Here is an 11,065-nt window from a genome sequence, read left to right as displayed (position 1 = left end):
AGCCTCCTGAGGGCTTCTGTTCCCATCAGGATTTACAGTCTAGGAGGCCCACAAGGACAGCCAAAGTCCTGGAAAATATGCGTAATTACTTGGTTTTCTATTATTTCTTACGGAAAAAAATGTTCGATTCTCGAACTTTTCAGTGTCCAAGCATGACGTTGGAATGAATGAAGAGTTTCCACAACCAAGGGTGTCGCCGCACATAATTGAGGCTTAAAAATATATTTCTTGGCTAAAGGAATAAATTAATGCAAGACCTACCCCTCGATCCCCAGCTTCTGTTTTAATGCCAGATTCACTGTTGGTGGCGAACATATGAACGGAGCCATTGTGCAAAGCGCAGGTGCTTGCTCCTGGTCCGGCTGGGGAGAACTGAGGCTCGGGTTGGGGACGTGCCCTCCTCGCCACTGCCAAGGCCTGAAGCTGACAGCTCTTGCCCACGTGACGTACAGGGTGACTCACAGGGACCTTAAAAGAGTCCCCCCTAAAATGTCCCCGTCGTGGGTACCTGGTCACGTGCCCCAGGGGTGACGTGCCCCAACCCAGCAGGCGTCCCGGAAGCCGCGCCCCCGGCAGAGGCGCCCCGCCCCCTCCCTCCTCCGGCCACCGAGACGGCGGCCCAGAAAGGCCGCCCGCGCGCCCTAGGCTCCGCCCCGCTCGGCCGGGAATCCCGCGCCCGCAGCGGAAGCCGGAAGCGGAGGGAGGGGGCCCTGCTAGCCCGCGGCTCCGAACTCTGTGGTCTCGCAGGCAACGCAGAATGGGGGAGAAGATGGCGGAAGAGGAGTGAGTGGGCTTTTCTCGGGCGGCGGAGGCACCAGGGCGGGTGACAGTGATTGCCCCAAGTCGCCCTCTGGCCCCGGAAGGCGGAGCCCTGGTTGCCCGTTGACCAGGCCGGACCGTGCCAGCGCCCCGAGGAGGAGGGGAGGGGCGGGTCTGGGCCCTGCACCCTCCTGGACCCCGGACCCTGCGGCTGGAGACCGGCTGCCCCAGCTCCGGCCCGGGGAGCCGCCTCCCGCAAACTGCAGCCCGGACTTCACTTCCCCAGAGCGCTTCGTCGCCTCCTCCTGGAGGTCGCCCCAGACCTCCACCCACTGCACCTGCTTAGCCAGGACCCTCCTTCCTAAGATCTGTTTTCGCTTCTGAGATGTAGTCGTTCATCCGGTCCCTGTTCGGTATCTGCTCCGCTCCCTGGACGCTTGACATCGAAGGAGGCAGCCCAGGAGCTGCGCCTGGGAGCTGATGCTGTAGTGGGACTAGAAGACCATAAATAGACAGATGATTTCAGATCGTGTCAGAAAGGAAGTAGAACAGGGATGGAGTGCGGGGTGGGGAGGGGAGGGGAAGCTGGCTCTTTGAGCAAGGGGGGGGCTTGTGAGCTGAGACTTGACTGACCAGAGGGAAGGATGAAGGGGACCACGAGCAAATAGCCCCAAGTTGGAAAAGGTTCAATGCTTGTGGGGAACCGATAGAAAGAGAATGGCTAGAGTGGGTCTGGGGACAGGGTGTTGGCTGCCCCTTCCAGGTACTTCTGAGCAAGGACCACTGTGAATCCATCTCCCTCCATACCTCTGCATAAGTGCTCTGTCTGTCTTTGTGAAAATGAACGAGAAACCCTGTGATTGATACTTGACACACCTGACAGCATTTCCGATCAGTCTTCAGCCCAGGTGGGAGTCATTTCCTGTAGACAGTTTATTTAGTAGCCCTCTGCACTGTCAGAGACACTAACTGGTCCCCAGGCCTACACAGCAGAAAGAAGGGGACTAGCCTGGTGATTTCACAGTTCCAAGTGGGACTCAACGCCTCTGACTGCTGTGACTCAGAGGCCAGGATAGGTAACCACTGAGCCTGAGAGAAAGGAATCGCCAGTACCCACCTCCAGGTGTGGGCCTGCCGGTTTGCAATTGCAAAGGTTAAAGTCCTGATGGTTAATCTTCTCTGATGACCTGAAAGGTTGGAGGTTCATCCTAACCCCGAAGTCCCCTTGGAAGAAAGGCCTAGTTGGTGTGTTTCCTGAAAACGCCCAAGAAAATCCAGGGGAACAGACCTGCTCTGACACACATGGGCGTACCATGCGGTGGGACATTCTTGACAACTGGTTGGGTGCTACCAGCTAGCAAATCCCTGGAACAAAGCAGGTATTCAATACATGCTCGCCACTATCATCCCAGCGACAATTCCTATGACCTCAGTGCCTCGCCATCCCCACACAGGGAGGCGAGAGCTCTGGGTGGATACGTGGTGGGGAGGGGTGAGTTAGGTGGTTGGGAGCTAGAGAGGTGATACTGGCGGCTTCAGAACACTGAAGGAGGTACTCAGGTGAGGTGAGGATATTCCAGATCTCTTCCACTGGTGAACATAATCCAGGACAAAGACTGACCTGGAGAAGTAGAGGCAGGCAGTAATGGTGGAGAGTGGAAGGTGGTGAGACTTCAGATCGACCCCTTCGGGTTCACCACAGGTGGCAGAGAGGAGGCAGCATTTTGTTTTCACAAAGGCCTGATCCCCTTGGGTCGGTGCTCACTGGTGGCCATCTGGAAGCACTGTAGCCATTCGTATACTGTGGTCAGCAAGGATTGTCTCATGTCCGTGTCTTTCTGACCTGCCTGTTGGGTTCAGGATTTGTTGACCTCCCATAAAGTTCTTTGCCAGGAGTTCCTGCTGTGACGCAAGCACGTGCGCGTGCGCTCAGCCTAATTCTAACGCTGCTGCTTTTTTACGTATTCCCAACAGATTCCCCAACACAACTCACGAGAGTCTCAATGCCACCCTCCACACCACCCTGGTCATCACGACGAAACTGGTGCTGCCGACCCCTGCCAAGCCCATCCTCCCGGTGCAGACGGGGGAGCAGGCGCAGCAGGAAGAGCAGTCCAGCGGCATGACCATTTTCTTCAGCCTCCTGGTCCTAGGTGAATGCACTTCTTCACCCCTGCCTGTGTGGCCGAGGCTCCCAGCACTGGTGACGTTGAGGAGTCTGCCTCTCTTGGGTTTCCTGATCATTTCCTAGCAGGGCACCCTTTGTCCCTTACGCAGATCATTCTGTTGATTCGAACTCAGAGCAACCTTAAATGACAGAGTAGAACTGCCCCCATGGGCTTTCCACGGCTGCACTCTTAGCAGGAGCAAATGGCCAAGTCTTTTCTCTACGCGGCCCCTAGTGGGTTCAAACCACCCACCTCGCAGTTGGCACCCAAGCACTTTACTGTTGTGTCCCGAAGTACCCGTGCTGTCATATCCTAGACACCTTCTGAAGGAAAGAACTAGACAATGTTTGGCTTGGAGGGAACTTTGAGCGTCTGGTTTAGTGGATTTCAATCTGTGCTTAAAGAAATTGTGCGTGTGTGTGTGTGTGTGTACAAGTGATGGGGGTGGTAGGAGGTGAGGGTTCAACCAGAGTGGCATTTTTGGCTATAGATTCTCTTAGGCTCCCATGTTTTCTTCTCGTTCTGTCATTACCACTAGTGATGGTCACAAGTTTTGTTGTGTGTCATCTGTCATTTACTCATTTGATAAAAAACAAACGACGAACTCTTTCAAACTTAAAATCTGAACTTGTGCAGTCTCCTCCTTTAATGGATAAGAATCTTAGGCCCGAGAGGTCGATTGACACATGGGTTGGGTGGCAGATCGGAGCCTGAGATCTGAGTGGACAGACTAATTGAGTCTTTGAGACCAGTGATGAGAACGTGAATGCAGTAGGCAGCAGACAATTGTTTCAGTGGGAAAATGCCATTGAAATTGCGCCTGCACCGTGACACTGAATCAGCCAACTCAGGAAGAAATCCTGACCCAAGTCTTAAGTTGGCACTGCCATGACGTTGCCCCTCTTTGTTGACGCTGAAGTCGTGTGCTCGTTAGGTAAGATCTTCTCAGAAGTATGCAGGAATGGTGGGCTTGTGTCGGCTGTTCCTCTCGTGCCTACAAAGACTTGGCTGAGGAAAAGTGTAGCTTTTCACATTACTTACAGTTCAGACATTACTCAAATGGTCAAAGAGCATTAATTTAATGTCATTTTATTTGAGACCCTTGGGCCCATCCTTGTCCTTTGCAGATTGGAAAAAAAGAACAAAAAAATACCAAAACTTTTAATAATTACAGGAAAAAATGCACAGACCAGAACTGCATAATTCCCACATCATCCGCCCTGATAATTCTTTACCGTGTAAACGTCTTTGAATTCTGTTCTTGAGGGATTAGATTGGCAATCATGGATTTGTTTTGTTTTACGCCCTTTTGAGATCTTACCAGACTAGCAAGAAGCAGGAGAAGCCTTGTCAGCTTGAGATACCGGAACATGTGAAAGACAGGCCCAGAACACATTGTGGCTTTGTAATCCCTTTTTTCAGAGGAGGATGAAAAGCATTAATGCTTTCAAAGTAACTCTTCAGGGTGTGGAGCATTTAAGATTAGCTTGCTCCAAAGGCCACAATACAATGTTGTTATCATTTTAATCCTGGCAAGAACCTGATCTCTGGTGATACCTATTTTTTCAGATCGTCTGTGTTGACAAGAAAGTTTGCATAGCCCATTAGATTCCCATTCAGCAGTTCTTACACAGCTTGTTCCGTGACACTGGTTACATATTTCCGTGTGTCAGTATTCTCATGATCCCCATTTTCTGTGTTCCATTTGTCGGACTTCCCTGCCCTTCCCACCGTCTCATCTTCGTTGGTGGGTGGGTGAATGTTGACCTTTTGACTTCATGTAGTTGATGATTTAAAAAAAAAAAATCATTATTGGGGGCTCTTAGAACATTCCATACATCAATTGTATCAAGCATATTTGTACATTTGTTGTCATCATCATTTCCAAAACATTTTCTCCTCGAGCCCTTTGTGGTTGGTGATGTAAGGGCTCACAGTACCCATGGGTGATGTCCTTTGTTGATGGAAGGTGACCACTGGGAGGGACTTCAGTTCCATGTCCAAAGGGGACCGTAGGGTGATTATCTCTGGGGTTCCTCGAGTCTCTGTGGGGCCAGTCAATTAAGCCTTTTTGTTTTAGGAATTTGTGTTTTGTTCTACATTTTAGTCCCCTTCTGTCCAGGACCTCCTGCTGTGTCAGGGTGGTCGTTAGTGGTAATCAGGCACCTTATTGGTATTGTGGTCTCAGGTTAGGTGAGGCTATGGTTCCTGTAGACCAGGGGTTGTCAAACTTTTTAAACAGGGGGCCAGTTCACTGTCCCTCAGACCCATTGGAGGGCCAGACTGTAGTTTAAAAAAAAACTGAACAAATTCCTATGCACACCGCACATACCTTATGTTGAAGTAAAAAAGCAAAAGGGGGAAAACACCCAGTGGGCTGGATAAATGTCCTCAGCGGGCCGCATGTGGCCCGCGGGCCGTAGTTTGAGGACCCCTGCTGTAGACTGTGGGTTTAGGGACTCGTTTCTTCTGTGAATCTTTGGTTTCTTGCCTTTTGTCCCAGACAAGTAGAGATCAGTAGTTGTATCTTAGATGGCTGTTCCGAGGCTTTGCAGGTCCCCCAAGCCAGTATCTGTATGAACTGTGTTACGCCACTTGACCACATTGCCTCAAGAGACTATGAGCCAAGCTTTCTAACCTAGTGAACCAGTCCTGTGAGATATTTATGTCTAGGTAGTTTCTCTGTGTCCCCTTTGAGGTTTATTTTATGTCTAAATATGAATTTATATGTGCATTGCATCTTAATATGCACGCACATATCCCTACAGAGACATGCACACTTACACTCACATGAGCCTCCGAAGGACTTGGGAGGGTTTGCAGAAAGTCATGGGAAGACAACATTTGAAGACTGGAAGTTTTTCCATGAACTTTTGGGAGCTCCTTCCTAATTACATACCTGGTGGTCTAGTGGGTTACACATTGGGCTGCTAACTGCAAGGTCAGCAGTTCAAAGCACCAGCTGTTCACTCTGAGGGAGGAAAGGTGAGGTTTTCTACTCCCATAAAGAGTTAGAGCCTCGGCAATCCATGGGGCGTTTCCCTGGTGGTGAGTGAGCATGTCTACCTGTGTAACCACAGGCAAGTTCCTAACATCTTTGGGGCCAAAGAGGGCTTGAACTGTATTCAATAGAGCTCTAATCCTTAGGGAGCCCTGGTAGCTCAGTGGCTTACGAGTTGGGCTGCTAACTACAAGGTCAGCACTTCGAACCCACCAGCCTCTCCCGATGGAGAAAATAGGACGCTTTCTTCTGCTTTGCATTGATAGCCTCAGAAACTCACAGGGGCAGTTCTGCCCTGTCCTACGGTGGTTGCTCTGGAGTCAGAATCAACCCAGTGGCAGTAAGTTTGTGCCCCCACATCCCTGCAGTCTCTAGAGACATGCTAACGTCAGGCAGATTCTGTTCTGTTTTCACCTCATCAGATTCTTGGCACTTTATGAGTTGTCAGTTCCGCTTTCTCTGCATAGGTCAGCATGCATCAACACAGTGGAGATGCGTATCTTTTTCTTCCTTTTTTAGAACTTTTTGTTGTGGTTTGGCTGAAAGTTAACAGAGCAAGTGGGTTTCCCGGTCCACCATTGATACAACCCTTTGTTTCCGAGCAGCGACTGCAGTCCAACACCAGGCCAGCACTCTTCCCACTGCCTCCCCCACCCCCACCCCCCAGTGGAGGGCTTCCCCTTCCGTTCATCCTCCTCTTGGGCGCCTTTCTGCCTCTGAGCAGCAGGCCTGGCCAAGGGCCGCCTTTCAGGTCTCCAGTAGCTGACGGTTCTAAGGAGAGCAGGGGTGGGGGGCGGGGGTGGTGGTGGTGGTGGTAAGGACCCCTGTTGGCAATAGTGGTTAAGGGTTGGGCTGCTACCTGCAAAGTCAGCATTTCAAAACTACCACGCAAGAAAGATGAAGCTTTCTACTCCCGGGAAGAGTTGCGATCTTGGAATTTCAAAGGGGCAGTTGGACCCTGTCATAGTGTCACTGTGAGTCAGCATCCACTTGATGGCAATGAGTTTGATGTTGGTTTATTTTATTTTATTGATTTATTTTTGAGTTGGGGCGTGTGTTTTGTTTTTTTTTTAAGTAAAAGGCATTTTTTTCTTTCTGTTTTTTGTGTGATACCTATTCCTGATTAGATGTTCAAAGAATATCAATGTACTAGAGTTCAAAGAAATGACTGTGGGTATTTAGCATTAGCATCGAATCCCTGCCTGGTAGTGAATGAACGCCTCTCCCAGGAACACACCTGCCACGAGGGCTTACTGTCTTAACTAAGTCAGACAAGCTGTCCCTTCTGGGTCTATGATGACAGCCGGTCCCACGTGGTTTAGAATCCACGCTGGCATTCTGGGCTCCTCAGGAGTTTGGAATCAGCAGTTCCCTTCCATGTAACCCTCACTGACCTTCGACTTCCCAAGAAACAACCATGAATCAGTGTTGACATACATGAGAGGGGATAATTAGCATCATTTGGCACGTATATTTTATGGGCCATTAAACTTGATGGAGTTATTAAAATTTACATATCTGTATCTTGAGATTGTTGTTATAATGACTACTTCAGGCCTGGCAAATTGGAAGCCCATTAGCCCCTGGCAGACACACCCTGCCTACCACAGAGAACCTGTTAATCCCTTCCTGCTCTGTTGTGTCTTGTTTTTGTTTTCCCCAAGTCTACTTGACAGCATGTGTGCCTCAGACAGATGCACATACACATGCCCGGTCCATGTCATTCAGACTTTGTTTCAAGGTCACCGGGGTGCTAGGAAGGCGCCCTGGTGGTGCCATGGGGTAAGTGTTGGCAGCTCAAATCCCCAGGAGAGATGAGGGGTCTGCTCCGTAAAGACTTGCAGTTCCACGCTGCCCTGAAGGGTCGCAATGGGGTGGGGTGGGGTGGGGCGTAGTGGGTTTGGTTTGGGGGCTGTGGGGTACTAGGACTGGCTTTTCTTCACCTCGCAGGATGTCTTCATGATCTTTCCGTGTTCGTTTTAATCTCATTCTTCTTACTGTGTGAAGACCACTGCCCACCATGGGTGGATCTGATATTTAGTCCTCCCCGTTGATATAGGGTTCAGCTTTGTAACCTGTAAAGCTAAAAAGAGCTGTGTGAGTTGAACATGAGAGTGTGTGTGTGTGTGTGTGTGTGTGTGTGTGTCTGTCTCTATCTCCCCCTCTCTCCCCCTCCAGTTTAGGTGGAAAGTTTTTGTTTTTCAGCATCTATGAGCCCAGCAGCCCTTGAAGAGCTCCATGGTGTCTTGGTGACAACCTCCATGCACCCCACCCCAACCAGGCCCAAGTCTAAGAGGTTCTCAGCACAGGGACCCCAGGTCCAAAGGACGCACTCTGCGCCTGGCCCTTCTTTTTGGTGGTACTGAGGTCCCTCTCAGTCACTCTCCTTTGATCTCTCGTAATGTGAGAGTGAAAGGGGCCACCACCACCCCAGGGGAAATTAGCTAACCCCCTTACTGTTGGTGGGCTGACTGCATGAGATCAGATAATGGGGGCGAGGGGGGTGTCTATCGTTACATAACTGTTGACTTTTATCACCACATTAACTGCCCAACCATTGAGAATCAACCCAGCCAAGTTGCCTCCTATGAAGGGGGTGGGCAGGGAGACAGTTCAATCCAGGGCAGTAATCAAAGGAGGCGATGGTAGTGAAAGCTCAGAAAAGTGTTGGGGTTACATGAAGCCGGATATACAAGTCCCCAGCTCAGCGCCAGGCTCACAGCAAGCCCTTAACCAGTGGGAGCCACAGTGGTTGGGGGTTGGGGAGCAGGGGTCCCAGTGTTAGGTTTCTTCAGTGTTCTTGTCACCAAACCAAAGCATTGACCTTTTCCTGTTTGTCCAATACTCTCATTTCCTTCGGAGTGAAAAGAATGCAGGTCTCAGGTCAGCATACCCGATCGTGCTTGGACTTTTGTAAAAAGTGATTGATTTCCTTGACTTCCTTCTTATCATTGGGTGTTTTCCAGTTGAAAACTTCCTCCAAAAAAACAAAAACAAAAAAAATGAAGGACATTTCTAAGAATCAGGAGTTTCTCAGAACTAGAATTTCCCTATGGTGGGCCGCTCTGACGGCATCTTGTTCTCTCCCACAGCGATCTGCATCATCCTGGTCCATTTACTGATCCGATACAGATTACACTTCTTGCCGGAGAGCGTTGCAGTCGTCTCTTTAGGTAAGTGCCGACCGGTGCTCCTGTAATGACAGCTGCCCCTCTCGAGGTTCAGGAGCCACACCAAGTGCGGTCCAGAGCTGAGTCTACCTGGACCCTCCCTGCAGCCTGCCAGAAGGCTCTGATGATCGCATTTTACAGATGAGAACACAGGGCCTCAGGCAGGGCTGGGGGTTCTCATAAAGGTGATGGAGAACCCCATCTACACAGCTCGATGGTCCTTTCTCTGTCTAGACTCTAGACCAGGCGTCTTCAAACTATGGCCCTCGGGCCACATGCGGCCCACCAAGGACATTTATCCAGCCTGCCGGTGTTTTTGCCCCGTTTTGGTTTTTTTTACTTCAAAATAAGATAGGTGCAATGTGCATAGGAATTTGTTCATAGTTGTTTTTTTTTAAACTATAGGCTGGCCCTCCAACGGATCTAAGGGACAGTGAACTGGCCCCCTGTTTAAAAAGTTTGAGGACCCCTGCACTAGACCAAAGCTGGGGACACTTTCTTCTGCCAAGAACCATTTGGATTTTATAACATCCTTCGCTTGCTGGCCATGCTGGGTCACACATTAAATTAATTCACCTCTAATATGATGACAGGACTCCTGGTAGCATAGTGTTACGCATTCGGATATTATCTCTGCAAGGTCAGCGGTTCAAAACCACCAGCCACTCCTTGGGAGAAAGACAACTTTGTACTCCCGAAAAAAGTTACAGTCTGGGAAACTCACAGGGGCAGTTCTACCCTGTCCTATAGGGTCGCTGTGGGTCGGCATGGGCTCGATGTTGGAATATGACGGCTGAAACTGCTTCTTTTTGGTGAGGCTTGTGATTTCTGCTGGTGTTGATGGTGGGGGCTGAATGCCCCCCCCCCCCCTATCTAGTAGAACTAACCCCAGGTGCTCTGACCTTTACTACTAAGGCTGTGCTGACGTTCAGCTCAACTAAGGCAAGTCATTGGCAGTTAATTCTAGAGCGACTGCATTTCTCTTTACAGTTCAGACCCCAGATCCACTGGCAGACAGTCAGTTCAGACTCATAGATCTCTGAGGCTGTCAATGCCTCATCGTCCTCTCTTAGAGCAGCTGGTGGGTAGCAGCCCAGCACCTAGGCTTCCCCCGCCCCCTGTGTCCCCCAGGGCTACTTTACAACTTAGAAAGAAGAGAGGCTACCTTAAATCAATAGCAAGATCCAGTCTTCCAGGAGCATCTGTTCTATTCTACTTGTAGGTCTCTCTCATTTCCTGTGGCAATTAACAGCTACGGTAATGCACCTGCATTGGGAGGGCATGAGCCCATCACAGCAGATGTGAACTCAAGGGCCAGTTCTTTGAAGTGGTTTTTGAAGGAGGAAGCCAAGGCCTGCCTTTTCCGTAAGCACAGATTCAAAGCCAAAGCATGGCACTGACACTGGTAAATTGTTACGGGTGGTAGTGGTAGTGCTGGTGCTGGTGGCGGTGGCTGGAACTTTTATCAGTGTATCTCATTGTACGTTTTTCACATTTACTAGTTCACACTTGCCCACTGGGGAGGCGTACTTTCTCCTTTTCATCACGGATGCTTTATAAGGTCATGTTCTCTCCCTTCAAGACCTCATTGAACAGAATTGAAATTCTTTCACAACCTGGCTGTGGTTATGGTTAGCTTTGGAGGTGAACCTGCACACACACACACCATTTGGACGCTGTAGACGTGGATACATACATCCCAACTGGACTCTGTACACGCTCACACTCCATTTGGACTCTTCCCCTCCCACCCCGCACGCACACACATCATCAGCTCCATAGATTTTGCTGGCCTCCAATCCTGTTTGTCTCTACATCCGGTCTACTCCAATGCCATGGGGGCTGTTCTGTAAGGAAATGTGATATTTTATTCTAATCTTTCAGAGGAAGGTTTCACCTGGCCCCTGGGTGCTTTAACACCCCCCGCCAGACATCAAGCTCTCCATACACATACACACACACACTTC

At 50.0% G+C, this 11,065-nt stretch overlaps 1 protein-coding gene across 3 annotated transcripts in view; it reads left to right on the top strand.

The window, feature by feature from the left end:
• The first annotated feature begins 705 nt into the window (after positions 1–705).
• SLC9A8 (solute carrier family 9 member A8) overlaps positions 706–11,065 on the top strand; it is a 63,226-nt gene continuing 52,866 nt past the window's right edge. Inside the window, exons 1-3 of one of the 3 annotated variants that reach the window (XM_045295147.1) lie at positions 706–783; positions 2,734–2,912; positions 9,021–9,101. In XM_045295147.1, the coding sequence (XP_045151082.1) occupies positions 758–783; positions 2,734–2,912; positions 9,021–9,101 (286 nt within the window). In that variant the 5' untranslated portion in view covers positions 706–757. Of the gene's footprint in view, positions 784–1,929; positions 2,139–2,733; positions 2,913–9,020; positions 9,102–11,065 lie in introns of those variants that run through there. The other 2 variants (XM_045295148.1, XM_045295146.1) reach the window with 2 other exon arrangements.

This window comes from Echinops telfairi, unplaced genomic scaffold (genome assembly GCF_000313985.2).
Source record: "Echinops telfairi isolate 266 unplaced genomic scaffold, ASM31398v2 ScPeMD7_5592;HRSCAF=6446, whole genome shotgun sequence".
Lineage (NCBI taxonomy): Eukaryota > Metazoa > Chordata > Mammalia > Afrosoricida > Tenrecidae > Echinops > Echinops telfairi.
The sequence above is the reverse complement of the archived record's forward strand: the minus strand, read 5'-3'. Positions and strand labels throughout refer to the sequence as shown.